The sequence below is a fragment of the Musca vetustissima genome, unplaced genomic scaffold (assembly GCF_032173495.1).
Source record: "Musca vetustissima isolate MV318-11 ecotype Yass unplaced genomic scaffold, APGP_CSIRO_Mvet_v1 utg224990, whole genome shotgun sequence".
NCBI classification, from domain to species: Eukaryota; Metazoa; Arthropoda; class Insecta; order Diptera; family Muscidae; genus Musca; species Musca vetustissima.
In genome coordinates, this window is record NW_026884561.1 from 34,359 (window position 1) to 55,615 (window position 21,257).

The 21,257-nt window shown below is 30.8% G+C and overlaps 1 protein-coding gene across 1 annotated transcript; it reads right to left on the reverse strand.

Annotated features, from left to right (window-relative positions):
- Positions 1-6,437: 6,437 nt before the first annotated feature.
- On the reverse strand, positions 6,438-7,090 carry LOC133331533 (protein unc-119 homolog). The gene is made up of 2 exons (XM_061539918.1): positions 6,705-7,090; positions 6,438-6,639 (listed from the first exon to the last, which is right to left on the reverse strand). The coding sequence occupies exons 1-2, from the start codon at positions 7,088-7,090 to the stop codon at positions 6,438-6,440; spliced, it is 588 nt and encodes a 195-aa protein (XP_061395902.1).
- Between the last annotated feature and the right edge of the window lie 14,167 nt (positions 7,091-21,257).

Here is a 21,257-nt window from a genome sequence, read left to right on the forward strand (position 1 = left end):
TTAAAACCATATGATTGTCACTTACACCTTATTAAATACACCTTGGTATAATAATAGAAGGTAACAGCAAGTGTTGTTGTACAACAAACGAACGAAGTTATACTAGTGTCAACGTCATTTGACAGAAAAATGTAAAAAAAATAAACAAATTATATTTATTTTGAAAATGTAATATTTTCGAATCCTCGAAAGAAAATTTGAAAAACATGAATGAAAATCTATCAAATTTATATTTATATCGCTTCCACAACTTTCGTATAATTGAGCCATTGCCATTTATATGTGAAACACATATGAAAATGCTGGGAATTGCGAGTTATTCCATGAAGAAAGATTTGCTTCCTCAAACTTTCCCAGAAGGCAGATTGAGTAAATTGAAAACGGGAGCACATTTAATAAAGAACAATTTCAAATTGTATGCGTTCCTAATTTTCCTGTTGGGTGATTATTAAAAACATAATTTGTCAAATTCATATTGACACTAGTATTACGTTGGAATCAAATCAGCTGGGATTTGCTGTTACCTTTTATAATTGTACCATGAAATTTTTAGTTTTAAAGATACTGAATTTGTTCTAGCCAAACTGTGATTTAATTTCGTAACTTTGTATTTTTATATACTGAATTGTTTTATTTAATAAAATCTTGTTCTTTAAAACATGCTTTTCATTTAAACATTTTACTTTAAGAAAATATATTCGTATAAGAAATAGATTTCTTATATGCGTATATACTCTTATAAGAAACAACTTTCTTATATCTAATAATTCCATATAAGAAAACAACGCATATAAGAAAGAAATCTTTGATTTTTTGAAGTTTTTTATATCCGATATCTACTGTATATCATTTAATTTTGCAATTCCTGCATAATTCGTGACATTTGTTAGACTACCAGACTTGTGTGAGGGTATTATATACGACTTCTTCCAACAAGCATAAACAAATTTAAGGGAATAATTAAATTATAACGTTAGCATTACCTCTAATGTATCTGAACAATTCTTAAGAATATACTGGGTATACTATCAGGCCCTGTATATTTAAAATGTTTTAGACTACGAAGATTTTTAGAGCCATCTCGACTTTCTATAGGGAATAAATAATTGCTCTATCTTTGATAGTTCATAAGGATATGGATCTTTAATCTGGTAAGGAGTATTTGAATATTTGAAGTGGCAAAAAATTGCAAAATATTCTGCAAGTTCGAATTTTTTTGAAAATTCTTGGTTATTGAATTTTAAAATTGTAGGATTAGAAGAAACTTCAGCCACTTGATGTATTGGCTCGTTTTCAGGAAAGCAGAAGTACATTTAGAATTAAGGATATAGGTACATGACGAACTTCACACTATGGACATGCAAATGTCCTTATGCGAGGATGTAGAGGAGACAAAAATTACCAGTTCACTCAAATCCTAATTTTTAGTATACATAGGGGAGAGGGGGGCACCTTTGAACACTTTTTGCTTTCAAGCCTTATAAAATTTTTTATTTTATCATTTTTGGTTTCTTATAAATTTTAACTAATAGGTACATATGTAACCTTTAAAATGAATACACATATGACATACTATAAGCTTGATAAATATATTTTATTACTATTTTAATGGACGAACTCAAAGTGTTCAAAACTGCCCCCCCCCCCCCCCAGGGGGGCACCTTTGAACAGGGGTTGGCATTTTTGAACGACATGGTTTTTACAGTGTTTATGTTCAAATATGTATGTATTTTATTCATAAATATCAGAAATGCATTAATTCATTAAAAAATATATAAAAAATGTTCAAAATTTAAAAAATATAGATCAAAAGTTATTAAAACATAAAATGACTTAAAAATACAAATTAATATGGTGAAAAATACAGTTAATTTCGTAATCTTATTAGCCCATTTGAAATTTTGAAAAATCGAAGCCAAAAGTTAAAAACTCCTTTTTTTACTCGAGTTTATTGGGCATGTTCAAAAATAACTTTTTTTGTAATAAATATATATGAAAGAAATTACATTAGTTATGTTTGAAATGATTGTTGGAATGCAAAAAATTTGTTTGGCGAAAGAAAACTATCACAGACTTCTTCCTGCGCCCTTACAACCAAATGAATAAAAGTTTACAATGACACTGAGAAAACATGGTCACCCATGCACAATTTTTCGACAACTGAAAAAGCAAGCCAAAGTGGTTTACGCATATAGAGAACAAGATTGCAATATACAAAAATGTGGTTGCGGGTCGGAAAAATATTAAACCAAGATTTTATGAGCGCTGTTCAAAGGTGCCCCCCTCTCCCCTACTAATTGTTTTAGTACTTTTCATACAGATAAGTACACATTTCCAAACCTACCTACAGATCCCATCCTACACTCTGATCAAAGACATAGAAACCGTAAAGACTCGACAAAATGCATTTTGACAAAATAGTTTATGAAAAAATATCCAGGGTGAATCAGGCATAACAGAGGCATGTTAACAATAAAAACGCAAATACGCGATAATGTGTGCATAAAATATAAATAAAATCAGAGATCTGAACTCAAAAAATCTGTTTTTATTTTGTAAGCTTGCGATATAGCGTTTAAAACGTTTAATATTGTTTGCTCTGTTGTTATGATATCGTAACAACAGAGGAAAAGTCATCTATTGGAAATTGTTGACGTATCGATTGTCCTATCTTTATACTTTTATGTCTTTGCTCTGATAACGTTACAACGTTACCTAAAATTCAACGAAACGTACAATAATATTCAACCTCCCCACTATGGCAAAATGTTTTGTACGGCCGTATTACCCAAATACGTCGAATGCATTTCTCTTAGCGAACTAAACAAAATCGCGAAATAAAATTAAGATATTATAAAATGTGTTCAAATATTTCATATTTTTATTAAAAAAAAATATATTTCTTTATGTTTTGTTTCTTTTTTAAACAAAAGAAAAAAACAAAACTACGTTCTGTCATAGTTGAATTTTTTCAACTTTGAAAATTTGTACGTCGACGTATTTCGGTACCATTCATATAAATACATGTGTTCCAAGGCGTATTTAATAAGGTGTAAGTGACAATCATATGGTTTCAAACTTTTTTCTTTATTGTTTGTAAAGTAAATTGTCAAAAAAATTTTCAGTATTACATTTCGATTTAAAAAAATGGTGTTAAAATGTAGTATTTTTTAATAATAAAAATCAAAGAAAATACATTCAGAGGCGAACGGAAAGGAAACGTATGCTTAAATCAGTTGTAACCCCGTTCGCCGATTGGTCCACATATTTTATGTTATGTGTGGAAATCTGTCCATAAATCTTGACAAAAAATAAATTACTAATTGTTTTTTATTAGTTTTGTCAAAAACTTATTGTCAGCATGACAATTTAATTTCTATAACAACAATGTTGTTTTTGTAAAATATTTGTTGTTGTTGTAGAAGCCCTATTGCTTTTTCACAATGGGCTGAGGTGACAGACGTTGGCCGAGTAAGACTCGGGTCGTTTCGGATCGTAGACCCCTCTGTCGTGGAAACGTTGTTGTGGTATCTGATGCATACACCTTGATGTGTTCTACTTTTGTGGTGAAAAACGTCGAACGAGCTAGTTGAATTTTAGGTAAGGCTGTTAATTGCAAATTTCAGGATTATAAATCCCTCCATCCCTTCAAATTCAATTGTATCAAATTTAGTGTACATGAGTACACCATTCCATAACCACCTTCTTACATCGATTCGCATTCCAAATACCAAGCTTATAGCTCTATCCGTTCACATGCTACGAAATTGTACCAAATTTAGTTCATTTTAGTACTTTTTGGATACTTATGTTTCGAATTTCCAAAAACACTCTTTAGTACATCTATCATACACTTCATTAGTGATCCTCATTTCAAATTTAAGTGTTATAACTCCACTAATTCGCCAAATACAAATGGTACAATATTGAGTACTTTTTGCACTTTTCATGCCGTAATTTCACGTAAATTGAAATAGTTTCTGTAATTTTTTAATAATTTCGTCATTCTAACTATAATTCTATTGTTATTTTTTAAATTTTTTTATTCGCAACATAAAATGTATGTATGAAAGGCTCTGCAATATAATTAATTTGTTGATTGATTTAAGGGGAAGATTTGGTAACCCTACCTTCTTCGGCCTTACTTCAAATCAGCTGTTTGTTTCAAGCGTGAAGAAAATGCAACACAAACCTTGTATCTATTTAAAATTTGTTTTTAATGGCATTTTCATAGTCATTCCAATTACACGCAATAATAATAGCAAAAAATAATAATAGCAAATAAATAATTAATAGCAAAAATAATAATAATTTACGTCGATCAGATCATGTTTCAGCTTATGCGGCTGAATTTCTAGGAGTACCGTTTTCTGTTTTCGTAAAGAAAAGAGTTATTTCATTTCTATATAAATCTGTCACTTTAGATCTTCCCGGTGTCCTGCGTGATCGACTTGTTTTCTCTAGATCTACCAGGAACACTCAGTTAATTTTCCCGCGCTATTCCACTTGTTTATATGAAAGATCTTTTATTATTCGTTCGTCACGTTTGTGGAATCAACTTCCTGTTGAACTACGACATTTTTCTTTTTCGCGCAGTGTATTTCAACGCAAGTTTGAAGATTTTGCTGTTAATTACATGCTGGACTAATGTATTTTTTAATTTGTTTGGTAGATGCGACTTTATTCAGTTCTTTTGCTTAGATATTACCAACAATAGTCTTTACTGCTTTATTTTTACATGGCTGGGGAGCCTTTTCTGCTTTGTAGTTTGTTAATTAAAATCCATATATTATGTTAGTATATGAACTGTTTAGTTTTTAAATGAATTTAAATATGCTTTAAAGTTTGTTACTTAGAATTCATAATTTATATTAAGAAATATAATGTATAGCTATAAGATACGTTTTATAATGTGAAGTACACTTTTGTAGTTTTGGCATGTTGCGATATTTATTGGTCAGATGGCCTTTTCGTGGCAATAAAATAAATAAATAAAAAATAAATAACATATTAATCTGTAATCATGTGCCATTAAAAAAATGTATATATTCTTTCATCATGGCATAATTACACAAGGTAGTCTCATTTGAGAATTTTTGATGGTAACCCTTTTTAATATGGAATTCATATCATGGTATAATAATAGAAGGTAACAGCAAGTGTTGTTGTACAACAAACGATACAACAACCAAATGGCGTTTCCACGACAGAGGGGTCTACGATCCGAAACGACCCGAGTCTTACTCGGCCAACGTCTGTCACCTCAGCCCATTGTGTAAAAAAAAGCAATAGGGCTGCTACAACAACAACCACATGGAAATTTGTTGTTGTAAGTTATACTAGTGTCAACGTCATTTGACAGAAAAATGTAAAAAAATAAACAAATTATATTTATTTTGAAAATGTAATATCCTCGAAAGAAAATTTGAAAAACATGAATGAAAATCTATCAAATTTATATTTCTATCGCTTCCACAACTTTCGTATAATTGAGCCCTTCCCATTTATATGTGAAACACATATGAAAATGCTGGGAATTGCGAGTTATTCCATGAAGAAAGATTTGCTTCCTCAAACTTTCCCAGCAGGCAGATTGAGTAAATTGAAAACGGGTGATTATTAAAAACATAATTTGTCAAATTCATATTGACACTAGTATTACGTTGGAATCAAATCAGCTGGGATTTGTTGTTACCTTTTATAATCGTACCATGAATTCATATATAAATAACTAATAAAATGAAAAATATATTTCATAAAATTTTATGTATGTCGATTGGCATATTTTGAATAAATGAAACAAAATATATTTTCTAAAGTTGAACATTGCTCTCAAGATGATATGCGTACATTTCGAAGGAAGATATTTTCATTTTAATTTTCAAAGCTGAATACTGTCAAAGGTAAATTTATGAAAAAAAAAAAAATGAAACATATTACTGCACGAGACTACCTTGTATAATTATGCCATGTTCTTTTATATTTATATAATTTATCTGGCACCTACGGACTAAGGGTGACCCTCACCATGGGCGTTGATTAATAGTATAGATTCGTAATATTTTTATTGGCGTTATCCTTGACCTACTTTACTTCCCTCTACATCTTAATTTTTTTACACATGAATTATCATCAAAACATTTACATGTCTGAAATAAATTAACTTTTATGATACACACAAAAAATGGTATGTTCCCGTACTGCAAGAATCTACTAATTTTTACTACGATAACACTTTATTCCTTTATGATATCGAACAAAATAGTAAAAACTTGTAGATTCTTACAGTAAGGGAGCATAGCAAAAATATTGGTAAGGGCTCATTTACGTAAAACATGTTTTTCGTCATTTATTTGGCATATATAAAAAATAAATGACAACTTAATCGACGATTAAAGGATAATTTATCATAAAAAAGGTTCGAATAAACAAGTTGTTTACCCAAAATCAAAACATTTATACATACCAAGATCAGGTGGAAGATTCGGAAATTCATATATATGTTCACAGCTATTTTTCGAATAGGGTATACAGTAGCCAAACTCAAAATCAAATGTCTTCAATAAGCGGTCACGGAAAAAATGTCTTTCGATCATTCTAAAATTATTAACTGGTCGGCTTCCAACAGTGAACTCCACACTATAAACGTATTGAAATATTATTTTTTAAATTTGAATATTTTACATTGAACAACGAATACATACGTAGCACCCACTGTTATTAAATTTAAAAATGCTGGCGTAAATTGGTATCGTACATATCTTCCAGCGTTTGGATCGGCAGTTTCTTCTATCGACAGTTCCTCAGTGGCACTCATTAAGCTGTCCAAATTCCCATCCGATGTAGACTGCTCACTCGGTGGCTTTGCTATTTCAAATAGTACAGCACCACTTTCTAGATCTCTAATTTTGAAACGGGTAAAGTCTATCTCGTACACATTTGCACTTGGTGAGCACAAATAGTCCTCGCTGATTTTATTAAGTCTTAGAACATCATCGGGGGTTATTGTACACAATATTTTCTCATTGTCAACAGGAGTTGCGATATTGCTTGACTGTAAGGAATTTAATTGCTTCCCAACAATACTCATTATTCTGCAAACAAGTTGTAAATTTATCTACTAATGGTATTTAGTTTATATTAAAAAAAATCTTGAATTTTTCGAAAAAAAAAAATATTTGCGCATGTCCATTAGGGATACGTGATTCGACTTTCCACTAATCGATTTATCGACTAAATGTCGACTTCAAGGTCTATTAAGCGGTGTACACACTAGCACTTTTGAGTGGCAGCTTTATCTTTTACTGATTGGCCAATAAACATGAATATTTTTATGATTGCCTGATGAACAGTTTTTCACTTATGATGTCGAAGAAAATAGTTAAATCTAGTAGATTCGTGCAGTACAGGAACACACCAATATACCGAATATGTGACAGATGTATGTGATGTTTTGAAAAATACTATTATATCTACTATTTTTTTACAACGATAACAATTTTTCCTTTATGGTATGGAAGAAAATAGTAAAATCTATTACGGGGAACAGACCAATAGAAAAAAATATTCTAAAATCCATATGTTTAAAGCATGGTGCAATTATACAAGGTAACTGGAACTCGTGTCAATTTGAATTTGAAAAATTATGTTCTTAAATGTAGCCTAGCAGGAAAATCGAGTACACATTGATTTCGAATTCCGTATTCAACTTAATCCATTTGCCTACTGGGAAAGTTTGAAGCACTAAATCTGTTTTCATAAAAAAATTACCGATTTCTAGCATTTTCATATGTGTTACACATACAACTGGAAATGACTTAAGGGACTTTTCTTTAATTCCATACAACAACAACAAAATTTTTTTAATTATTTTTCTTTAAATATATATCTGCAAAATATATTATATATAAAAATATATTTATATAACATCAGTTATTTCTCAAGTTAACTGACATTTTGAAGTCTTCATGTATTTTGATTTGATGGAACAAGCCACCTTGAAAAAAAATTGTAATCAGTTGGTAGCTGTGCCCTACCTTGTAATAATTATACCATGGTTCTTGTCTCGATTATCTGTCAAAATTTTCCATATAATATTTAACATGGTTGGCAACATTGCACATCGAATGCATGTAGAAATTATCCACTTTGACAGTTAATCGAGACATCAGCTTCGCTAAATGGACTACCTATTTATTGTGCTATGGCTGTGTCTATTTACTCGATATTTGGTAAAGCTGCTGTTACAAAATACGTTATTTACATATGCAACATGAACTCGTTGTGTGAAACATATGTAAACTTCAATGTGTTTAAACGATATGTACGGGCATGGTACAATTATACAAGGTAGGGTAGCTTATGGACAATAATGTAAGAATAAGAATAAATGAAAACAAATGCAAGAAGTCGTTTTGTTCGTTTGACATATTTTTAACATTTTACCAAAAACGTTTCAATATCAAGTGAGGGATATGATTTACATGTTGATTATTTCACAAATCACACATTTTTTCTTGAAAATGTTTTAAAATTCATCTACAAAAAAAAAAAAAAAAAACGATTTTCGAATATATTTTGTTATATTTTTCAAAACATTACACACACAGTCACACATTTTGTATATGAGGTTGGTATCACAATGTATATCAAAATCATTAATGTATATCAAAATGCGGATAATCTCAAAATTTTTTTAAAAAAGTCGTATCGCCAGCTTTGTTTTACTACATGATTTTAACATTTTAGTTGTGTGGTGTGAGAAGATAAGCTTGAGTTGAACATTTCAAAATGATCCTATGTTTCATTTTACAGGTGTTTATACCCAATGCAATCAACAGTTAAGATTGGAAATAATATTCATAAAAAGTAAATCTTGGATGCTAATGCTATCTGAGATTTAGGTGTAATTTTTGATACGTCTTTTGTTCCGCATTTGAACCACATAATTTCTGAAGCCTACAATGTACTTGCTTTCTGTGTAATCTCAAAGATCAAGTCTCTGAAAAGATTTCTACAAATGCGCAGGTTCCCGCTCAAACCTTACAATGGAATCATTTTTATCGGTCCTTACAAACAAAAGGAAACCTTCCGCTGCAGCATCACGGCATCACCTATGAAATGCTACACTATCAATTTCTGCAAAGTCAAATCTTTTTTAAACTATTAACACTTTATGGATAAAAATTGAAATTAGAGATAGCGAAAATTTGTTCCAATATCAAAAAAGTCAAAGACCTGGAAATCCTCACAAATTTTAGACCGATAGCCCTCATACCAGTTCCTTTCAAAATTACTAATTTGATGGTAAAAGAACTCTTGCACAATTATAAAACAAAATGCATCATTGTGTCATTGGTTGTTGAGAAAGTCTAGAATAGAAATGCTAAAAAAATTCTATGTGAAATCAACTGTACAGAAGAAATAACTGATTGCGTTATGAACCTTCTGAGCCGAAGAATACTAGTTATGGGAGAAGAATCAATTGAAATCTACAATGCAGCTGCCTAAGTCCTCTTCTTTTTAATATTTGCACTCTCGGCCTATTTCAATTTGGGGATGATTTTGTACTTTTATCAGCTCAAAAGGACTTTGAGTCTGCTAATAAATGTCTACAAAAAAGCTACTGAAAGACACATTAAAAATAGCCCTTTTCCTCCTGCAACACGACAATAAACTCACTAAAAATTAATCACGGGGAAATTTGGGCTGGCCGGTTTGTTGCTGTGAACCTCGAAAATATTTCAGTTGTGGAAACATTTTCCTCTTTATTTAGTTTTTCATATTGAAAAGACCGCTTACCAAGGACAACTGTAATGGTTGATGCCCAGTTGAAATGAAAATCGATAAATAATATGCAGTGAGAGCACATAAAGTTCACTTTCTAGTGCGAAAAGTATAACTTAATTTGAAAGCTATCAGGGGTGGGAAATTAGGCTTGAACAACAGTATACTCCCTAATATTTCAATAAACCAAGTGAAATCGCTAGTTTTTTCTAAAATAAAGTAATGATTTTCTTCAATGACACATATGCGAAAGTATTTAAACAAAAAACTCTTTCCTTTTCAAAATCAAATACTGTGCACACAACGTTGCCAATATTAAGTTTCTTTTTAAGAAACTTGAAAATGAGGAAGTTTATTTTAGTTCCGTTCCAGAACCTAAAATAATCTACTCATTTTACATGTTATGCAACTTTTTACTGGAAACCGTTCCTCAACCCACAAAACTGGTAAAACATTGACTCAAATTTAAGAGAGCACAAAACAAAATGGCGTTCTCTTTGAAAACTTTTTACTCGAGAAATTTGGTCGAGTAAAAATGGTAAACAGGAATGCCTACTTCTGATTGGCTGTTATGTGGATTTTGAAGTATTGCCATCTAATTTTGGCATAATTACTAGATTTGCGTTACCGAACTTTTCAAATTATTTTGAAATGTTTCCCTTTTACTAGATTTACTATTAAAAAAGTACTGGAACAGACCATTTATTGTTGGCTCGGGGAATTTCCTGATGATGAAATTTGATATTTGGTGGGTTCCACTAGATATTTTCCTTTTTAACTTGCCAATTATGTTTTTCATCTTTTCAGGTGAAGTGAAATTGTATGATTCTGGATTTCCAACAGTCTTGAATGTTTCTTCAAATGAGTATTTGCGAGGAGATGTTAAACTTACAAATGCTGGTGAAATTGGTATAGATTCCTCACAAATTGATGAATAAAAGATTAGAAAGTTCTTTGGAATTCTGGCCAGTTTGTAATATTATCATTGCCAGTCTGAATTTGTTTGCAGAATGTGAATTCATTTCTTTTTGTGAATTTTAATATTTCCTTGAAGGCGGACGGAATCGGCTTGATTTTTTTTTTCAATTTGTTAAGTATTTCTAATGTTTCAACATTTATAAGCTCCTTGATAATTATCTTTCAAATCTGTATATGCTTGGAAAATATGGAATATTCACGAATCATTCTGTTACCTGAACGGTAGAAATTTGTATTTTAATTTTTGCCACTGGTTTTTATTTTGAACCCATCCTGTAGTTCAATTTTTTGTGAGTGCAAAGCATTAATTTGAGATATTACATTATTAAAATGGATTTCGGCATTCCTCAGATTTCAGTACATCGATGACATGACTTGACGAAAAATTACATCTCTATCTCGCCTAAAGTTCTCCCTGTTAGTCATTTTGTATGATGTGAGGTGAAATTGGGGAGAGTTTAATGTGATATTTAGATTTCCAAATTTCATCTCTAATATTAGTGGAAAACTATTCGAAAATATAGATATGGTGAAATGGAGTAGGTTGGATTTAAAATATCGACTTGGGAAGTTACCAAAATATGGTCCTAAGTCTCCGCCAATAATGAAACCGTTGTAATTACAGTATTTTCCGGTTAATTGCACATCAAAATTTGCACAAATTTTTGTTCAATTTTTCCGAACCCGCTTACTATGAAATTAAATATTTTTGACCCATCATGTGGTTCAATTAAGCGTGGAAACCAATTAACCGTAGGGTCAATTAACCGAAAAATACTGTATTGCATAATTGAATTATTTTATTCAGGTCTAATTCAAGAGTTTCTGCGGGATGACGACATAGGATGTACGCAGATCCAACTAAATAGCTTTCAGAAGCACCATTGGAACGCATTTCTATTTTGAGGAATTATATATCTGTTGAAATACGTTCAAATTTAATATATTTTTAGATGCTTTATTTACATTTTTTAAGCTAAGGTCACTACGCAAATATTTGACTCACAAAGGTTTTATTTTGTTTGCCAAAAAAATGTGAAATTTGAACACTCTTGATTTCGAGTTCACATTACACTCAAATATTTGAAAAATTTTGTTTGTTCAAACAGAAGGCAAATACATATTGTCAAATGACATCATGAGAAACATATTTGACGTGTGGTCACATTTGAAAATATATTTGCACCAAAAAAGGTTTGATCAAACTACCAGAAAACATAAATTTATTTTGACCAACTTCGATTATTTTTTTATTAATGTTGTGTATTTTATTTTCAGTTTGAAAACAAGCGTTTATGTTTTGTACGAGGATATTTTCAATACATCAATAAACCCAAATGGTAAACTGTGTTCAAATTTTTGGGAGATGTGACTAGAACTCTATAAATATCTATAAATATCGTCCATAGAATCTCCATCTTCAAAATAAACAAGTTACTAGCAAAAACTGCTGCCAGGAGAAAACAAAATACCAAAAAAATCAGGTTGGAAAATGTAGGAATTTAAACATAAGGAAAATTATAACTAACAACGTTACCTAAAATCCGACGGGGCGTACAAAAATATTCAACTTCCCCACTTTTGCAAAATGTTGTTTACGGCCGTATTACCCAAATACGTCAAATTCATATCTTCAAGCAAATAATACAAACCGCAAAACAAAATTGAAAATTTATTAAATTAATCCACGTATTTTTAGTTCCCATTCGAAATTTCAAATTTCCAGAATGTTTTGTTTTTGTTTTCAATACGTTCTGTCAAAGTTGAAATTGTTCAACTTGAAATTTTGTACGTTGGACGTATTTCGGTAACATTCATATAAATACATGTGTTCTACTTTTGAGTGAAAAACGTCGAACGAGCTAGTTGAATTTTAGGTAAGGCTGTAATGCTTAGTCTGCTTTTCCACAGGCAGATTTTTATTTGGCAAATTTTTTGTTTTCTATTTTACAAATTTTCGCTTGCTTTTCCATTACCAAATTTGTCTTTGCCAAATTTGCGAATCAAAGTACAAAAGAAAGAAAAAAACGTCAAAAGTGTTTGCATTTTAAAGATTTTTTTAATATTTTATTTATTTTTTATATATTTTATTATATAAATTGCAAATATTAAAAATTAAATTTCACTTGCACAAATTAAAACAAAAATTGTAAATTGTTTTCAACGAACAGAGCAAAGCAGAATTTGCGTGTACGACAAATTCTGAACAGGCAAATTTTTGTTTTTCTTCCTCGCACCCCTCTCGCCTACAAACTCAGTATTTGCCAAATAAAAATCTGCCTGTGGAAAAGCAGACTTAAAAACAATCCTCAAAACCTTCGAATATGAGGTTTTAATACAGTTTTTTTATCCGCCAGGAATCCGAAATACTTTATATGGGAAATAAAGCAAATATTCTATATCGAAATTGTTATGCTAAAATGTGTTGTGGCCTTCAAACCCCCGGATTTCCAACCACTTAACGAAATTGGATCGGTACCGTTATATGGAAGCCACTTCGGTTGCACAATTTGCTAAAACCTTAAAAATACCTGAAGTGGGAAGGGTCCTAAATATAGGGGGCTATTTTAAAACATGGACTTTGTCAATAAAAGTCTATTCCAAGAATCCCAAATGCCTAATTTTTGCCGTTTCAAATGGAAAACGCGATAAAAACCATCAAAATACAAAATAAGTCAGAACTATAGACTTATATATTATATTTTTAATAACAACATTCTGGGAGTGGTTGCAATGTGTACACAATTTTGTCATCAGAAGACAAAATTTATAACAATATATATATATATATAAATCAGCTGTTATTTTCCTTTGTTTGCTCTTACAAAAATATTATAAGGGCAAATAAATGTTAGCCCGAAAAACAGCAATTATTCAGAAAAAACAGCTGATTTTTTTTTTTTTTGGTTTTCCATTGAAAATATGTTGTGGTCAGAGATATAAATATAAAAGTTGTAAGCTCTATGAAATGTCTTGGTTTTTGTTTCTTGATAGTAATTTGGTGTCCAAGGTAAACTTAATTTGGGTATGGATCTGTCTAAGAGCATTCAAATTCAGTTGGCCAATGTATTGATTAAATGAATTTCTCAAATGAGACTACCTTCTGTAATTCTGTCATGGGTTTGAGAGTAGATATAAAATTGTAGTCCAATTTAGTCCAAACTAAATATTAATTTGCGCCAAAAATATTTGTTTGCAATTTGAAAATTAAAAGAAAAACTACAACAATGGAAATGTTTTTGCAATGCTGTAATCATTTGAAAAGTAAAAAATCTTCTAATTTTTGTTTTCCTTTGATTTTTCATTTTTGCATTTGGCAACCGTTAAATATAAAAACAAACAACATGTGAAAACAGTTGCAAATTGTGGTTTATTATGAGAGTGATGTATTTTTTCGTACAAAAACTGCATTGCATCACATTAGTATCATTATTTAAATTAAACCCTGTCGTAAGATGATTTAGAGTACATTTACATATACGATTTAAAATCGACTCGATTAACGAAATCCAGAAATACACCCTAATTCTTTACACATACCCATGGTACAATTATAAAAGGTAACAGCAAATCCCAGCTGATTTGATTCCAACGTAATACTAGTGTCAATATGAATTTGACAAATTATGTTTTTAAAAATCACCCAACAGGAAAATTGGGAACGCATACAATTTGAAATTGTTCTTTATTAATTTGCTCCCGTATTCAATTTACTCAATCTGCCTGCTGGGAAAGTTTGAGGAAGCAAATCTTTCTTGAAGGAATTACTTGCTATTCCCAGCATTGTCATATGTGTTACACATATATATGGCAATGGCTCAATTAAAGGAAAGTTGTGGAAGCGATAGAAATATAAATTTGATAGATTTTCATTCATGTTTTTCAATTTTTATTTTGAGGATTCGAAAATATTTCATTTTCAAAATAAAAATAATTTGATGGTAATTTGTTTGTTTGTTTACATTTTTCTGTCAAATGAGTTGACACTAGTAGAACTTACAACAACAAATTTCCATGTGGTTGTTGTATCGTTTTTTGTACAACAACACTTGCTGTTACCTTTTATTATTATACCATGACACATACCTATAATCATGATCTAAATGCCAATCAGCTGATGTTTGTTAGTATACATACAACATTATTAATGCGCGCAAAAATATTTGTTTTCAATTTTAAAATGAAAAGAAGATTACAGCAGTGAAAATGTTTTTGCAATGCTATGATCGTTTGGAAAGTAATAAAAACTAAAAAACACAAAATTTCTGTAAATAATTTTTATTTTCCTTTTATCTTCCTTTTTTTAATTTGGCAATCGTTAAATTTAAAAACAAACAACATGTGAAAACAATTGCAAATTTTGGTACATTGTGAGAGAGTTGTATTTCTTCGTACAAAAACTGTGTTGAATCTCAGGAGTATTATGATTCCGATCATGATTTAAAATAAACTCCGCCGCACGACGATTCAAATTTGTATGATAAATCATGGTAAATTCAGCCTGATTAAAAAAATAAACCCTGATTCAGCCTTTGATCATAATTAGATGTTATATCTAGATCCGCTTTTAAATTTGTATGATAAATCGTAGTAAATTCAGAATGATTAAGAAAATAAATAACGCATTTACATACGGAATTTATATGATATTAAATTAAGGTTATTTACACGGTTTTGAGATTATTTTCAATGACTGTCAGCTGGCATTTTTTTACATATACACACACACACACACTTGTTTACAAAAAGAAAAAAAATGGTTACCATTAATTTTATAACAAAAAATAAGATTTTAACTCAAATTTTCATTGGAATTTTATATTTTTTTATTTCCCCAAATACGTATTTTCGTTTTCTTTGGAATGAGAATCATCTGAAATCATTTCACCCGCTGAGTGCACATATCGCTTGGCACCAAAAAAAAAATGAAAACTTGAGAAATCCGATGATATATGTTGTTTTTAAAATTCCTCTAAAACGGTATTTACATTAGAAATTAGAGGATTTATTTGACATATATACAATGAAATTGACAATAATAAACCACTGGGTTAACGAAATCCGGTATAATGTTATCGTACTATAATAATATGAATTCAACTATATAATGTAGAATGCATAATGTCGATAATTTTATTAGTCAGGAATGTTTTTATAAGTATAAAAGGTTGTGACCATGGCACAATGAATAGGTAGTCCATTTAGAGCAGCTGATATCTTGATTAACTGTCAAAGTGAGTAATTTCTACTTGAATTCGATGTGCAATGTTGCCAACCATGCGAAATATTATAAGGAAAAATTTGACAGATGGTCAAGACAAAAACTATGTTTTTATTTTGATACATCACCTTATTATTGAATCATGGTTGGTACCATGGCACAATGAATAGGTAGTCCATTTAGAGCAGCTGATGTCTTGATTAACTGTCAAAGTGGTAAATTTTACTTGAATTCAATGTGCAATGCTGCCAAATTTTTTGAAATATTATATGGAAAAATTTGACAGATAATCGAGACAAAAAAATATTTTTGTTTTGATACATCACCTTATTATTGCATCATGGTTGTGACCATGGCACAATGAATAGGTAGTCCATTTAGTTCAGCTGATGTCTTGATTAATTGTCAAAGTGGTCAATATTACTTGAATTCGATGTGCAATGCTGCCAACTTTTTGAAATATTATAAGGAAAAATTTGACAGATAATCGAGAAAAAAATGTTTTTGTTTTGATACATCATCTTATTATTGCATCATGGTTGTGACCATGGCACAATGAATAGTTAGTTTATTTAGAGCAGCTGATGTCTTGATTAACTGTCAAAGTGGTACATTTTACTTGAATTCGATGTGCAATGCTGCCAAATTTTTGAAATATTACAAGGAAAAATTTGACAGATAATCGAGACAAAAAAATGTTTTTGTTTTGATACATCACCTTATTATTGCATCATGGTTGTGTAATGGCACAATGAATAGGTAGTCCATTTAGAGCAGCTGATGTCTTGATTAACTGTCAAAGTGGTAAATTTTACTTGAATTCGATGTGTAATGCGCAATTTTTTGAAATATTACAAGGAAAAATTTGACAGATAATCGAGACATAAAAAATGATTTTGTTTTGATACATCACCTTATTATTGCATCATGGTTGTGACCATACCAAGAACCATGTCATAATTAGAGAAGGTAGTCTCATTTGAGAATTTGATGGCGACAACACTTTTTAATTAGGAATTCATATATCAATTTCAACTAAAATGTAAAATAAATCCCAAATTTTCAATAAATTAAATAAAATATATTTTCTAAAGCTGAACATTGCTCCCAAGATTTAAACATGGTTGTTACAACTTATATTATTACGTTTTAGAGGCAGGGAACCTCAAAATATTTATAAATATAAATTATTTAGCAATTTTTGCTAATCTGTCAAAGGCAAATTTATGAAAAAATTGGAAACATATGACTGCATGAGACAACCTTGTATAATTATGCTACAACCAAGAGCTAATACAGCCCTTAAGGGCTAAACAGAATGTTCGCGTTGAGCTTTTTTTGTTATCGCGTTAACGCACGCAAAAAGTTAAAATATATTTAACTTCAAAGCGCAGCGCACATCAACTTCTGTTATCGTTTCCTTGTGGTTGTTGTATTTTCGATAACACAAAACGCAACGGATGGCTCAACGCGAGCATTCTGCTTAGCCCTTTAGTTAGTTTTCAGCCCTTGGAATAGTCTATTTTTTGTTTTTGCATTTTGAATCGCTCTTGGCCCTTGGATTGTCGTATACGAAAATAAATTGAATTAAAAAAATATACACGATTTGAATAATTGTACCATAGTAATAAATACAGTAGGTATATCTGCGTAATTTTTCCAGTAATAATTACTCAGTAAGTTCTTTTGTGAGAGTAAATGAGATTCTACTTCTTCAAACAGTAAAATTACAAAAAGTTCCTTCCCAACTGCAAGAGAATGTTAAAGTGTAATCAAACAGTAACAATAGTATATAGATACGGTGTTTGTTCGATTTACGAAATACATACAGAGACAGTACAGTGGTGCATAACAAAAAAAGTGCGGAAAAAGTGCAAAATTAAAATGTCGCGTTATAAAAAGTATATAAAAAGTAGTTACATTAACACTCATTAAGAGTAATTTCCAATGCGAACTGTGTCCATGTTATAAAATATGAAATTGAATACGAAGGTAAGATCCAATACAATCTTCACAAACTATTTGCCAAAAATTTGTGTAATAATAAACAGTAAGGTTGTTTTATGATGATGTACAACATTGCATTTGTGTATCTATGTACGTTTATATATATACGATGAACATTCTTGAATGCTGCCACCATCTTCAGGTGGTGTGAGTAGTAAACAGCCTTCCAGCGCTTGTCTCAATCCAACTCGGCCAAGTACTTCACCACCACTAACATAGCTAAAACTACTACAATTTCACAGACACGACAATCTGTGTAAAACGCATAACTAAAGATGTAACAATTGAACTCATACCGGAATGTGAAACGAAGAGATGGGAGTTTATATTCACTTCATTCAGTATTGCACTGTAGACACATTGAGTTTTTCCGGCTGCCAATTTTAAAATGTACATACGACAAGTTGTAACAATCGTTTTGTTTGCAAGAACTGAAGTAACAAGCGACATTAGACAACTGGAGGTCTGGACGGAAAAGCATTATAGATAAAATTAAACGTGTAGCAAGATCTATTAATAAGGTCACCGGCTAGCGAAAGTCTGCTGTTTTTTCCCGAAAATTTTGACTTTTTTACGTTTTCATCGCTTTGAGAGGCAACTGGTCTCCCTGGATGACCTTATTAATAGACACTGTTGTAAAAACGATCCTTTTTTGAGGTTGGTACATATTTTTTTCTTGGAGGACGTAACCGGTTATTTCACTCGGAAGTACGGGTACCCGCTAATACTCAGTGCTAGGGGACCTATTGATACTAAATACTTCATATTTTGTCGATTAAAAGGAAAACCCGTTTGCAATAAATTTGCTTTAAGACACTTATGCACAAAATAGTACGATAGCGGCGATGGCTAAACATGTATTCTGTTTTTTCTCTTTTCGTCAACAGTGTGGCTATTTAAGAATTTTGCTGCTAAATTTGTGTTTTTTTGCTTAATTTTATAGCCAAACATTTTTTATACCTTTATCCATAGGCATTCCAATAATTATTTTTTTTAAGTATGTGTTCCAGTCGTCGGCACATTATTTGAATTATCTGTTTATTAACGTTGAGCAAATTTACAATTAAGTAAAATAGTGCTTTTTGGCAAATATTCGGGACTAGTTTTCAATTGTCGACATGTCAAGTTCCAATAGACTGCATGTCGTATTGTAATAACAAATAATAGTACGTTTACATTATACCGGATTTCGTTAACCCAGTCGGTTTCAATTGTCAATTCCATTGTGTATATGTCAAATAAATCCTTATGAAGTAGGTTACCCGGTAAAAAGTTCTAATGTAAATGGCGTCTAGTAAAGTTAACGGAAAAACAAAGTAAACTTACACTCCACCTTATAGTAGAGGATATAAAATTCGTTTTTAAATTTAGCATTATTTTTTTTATTTAAAATTATTTTTTAGCTATTGTTTTTGCGAAATAGTCAGTTTGTTGTTTTTATAAAAAACAACTATTTATTAGTGGGAAATGTATGGCATTGTCCGCCGAGGGGTAAGGCAGGCAGGCAGGCAGTTTTTAATGCTGATTTAGCTGCTAACATATTTTTGATCTAGTCACACCGTTCGTCAGTCATTTTTGATGATGATCTATTAGATACACTCTTACTTTCAATGCGGGTCTGCTTTAAGACCACCTTTGTATCCCAACAACAACGACAACCTTTTCCTGGAATATGGATTTCTAATTTTAATATGGGATTGTATAAACTGTTCAAACAGCACTCATTTTATAGGAATTATAGAGAAAGGCTTAAATCCCAGCCGAAAAGACTTTGAATACTTGTCCGTGTTTTGTATCTGTACATGGGACAAAGTGTTAGTGTAAGAATATAAAAGGAATGACAACTTGATATTTTTGCATTAATTGACATTATATATATATATATATAGTGGCCAAAACTAAAGCAATTGAAATTGCAAACTGAATAAATGACCTGTAATTTTTCGAAAATGTTGTAGTCAAAGTTTATCCAGAAATAAATATGTATTTTAAATGCAAAATTTATTTTGAAATAAAAATATTATATGGAAAACTAAATTGACGCAATTTTTGCATGGTCAAAATTAAAGCAACTGTTTGATTTTTTCTTATTAATTAGCAAATTTTGCTAGTAATCGACGGCATAACCTATTATTGTTCATTACGACAGTACACCTACGAGGCTTTGAATGAATAAAATGCTCAATTTGATCCTTGGGTATAAGTTATGTCTGTTTGTTTGTGAAGCTCTTTTGATTTTGTTACCTATGATACTCCTAAGATTTTTCTATAGGGTAAAGATCTGATGATTGTGTTGGTTATTATAAAACTCAGATTTTTGACTACCTCTACCGATATTTGACTTGTTTTGTAATTGTCAAGCGGTATATTCAGCGAAGGTAGCGTTTCCTAACAATCGATCCATTACTTCAGAAATCTCGTAAATATAGAACTCCGGTATATTTTCTTCTAATAAGTAATATGATAACCGTCTCACAAATTCCGTTGATTAACTGTCACTACTGATACATATTGCATAAAATCATTCATGAAATATTTTTCCGAAATCATTTTCTATGATAAATAATTTTCACAATCACTGGCAATTAGCTGTTTTATCGAAGTACTGTGTGTAAAAACCAGGCACATGTTATTGTAATAAAAACCGATTAAAAATGATCTATAAGAATAGGAATAGGTGTAGAAAACAACACATAACTATAATTTTAGAGCCCATTTGTTTGTACTGTAGGGATGATTTAGTTTTGTCCATGCAAAAATTGAGACAATTCCAAGCAACTCTTTGACTCACAATGTCAAAGTCTCAAAAATGAAGTAATTGTATGTACATATAAAATGGGGGTTTAAGAACAGTTGCTTTTATTTCCATTGACTATCTATCGTATATTGCTGGTCGAATTAATTCTAAACCAAATGCGAAAAATCCTTTGACTATCTTCCTGTCATATATTGTTGGTCGAATTTATTATGAATAAATAAAAACTTCGAAAATGAATGATTTGTCTGCTTGGTTCAAGATTTTAGTGCTGCACAGTGTTATATCCTAAGAAAGGTCGACTACAAGTGTTAAAATGTGCTTTATATGTAAGTTTTTATTGAGAGGGAAATGTTTAATTTACACATACATTATTATTGAAGGAATTCCACGAATATGTTACTGAATTGTATAGCTTCCATGAAAAATCATTTATATTAGGTTGGGGAAAAAGAAATCCATTATTATTTCGGCAGATGGCTGTACGCCATACAGTTTGGACTTAGCACC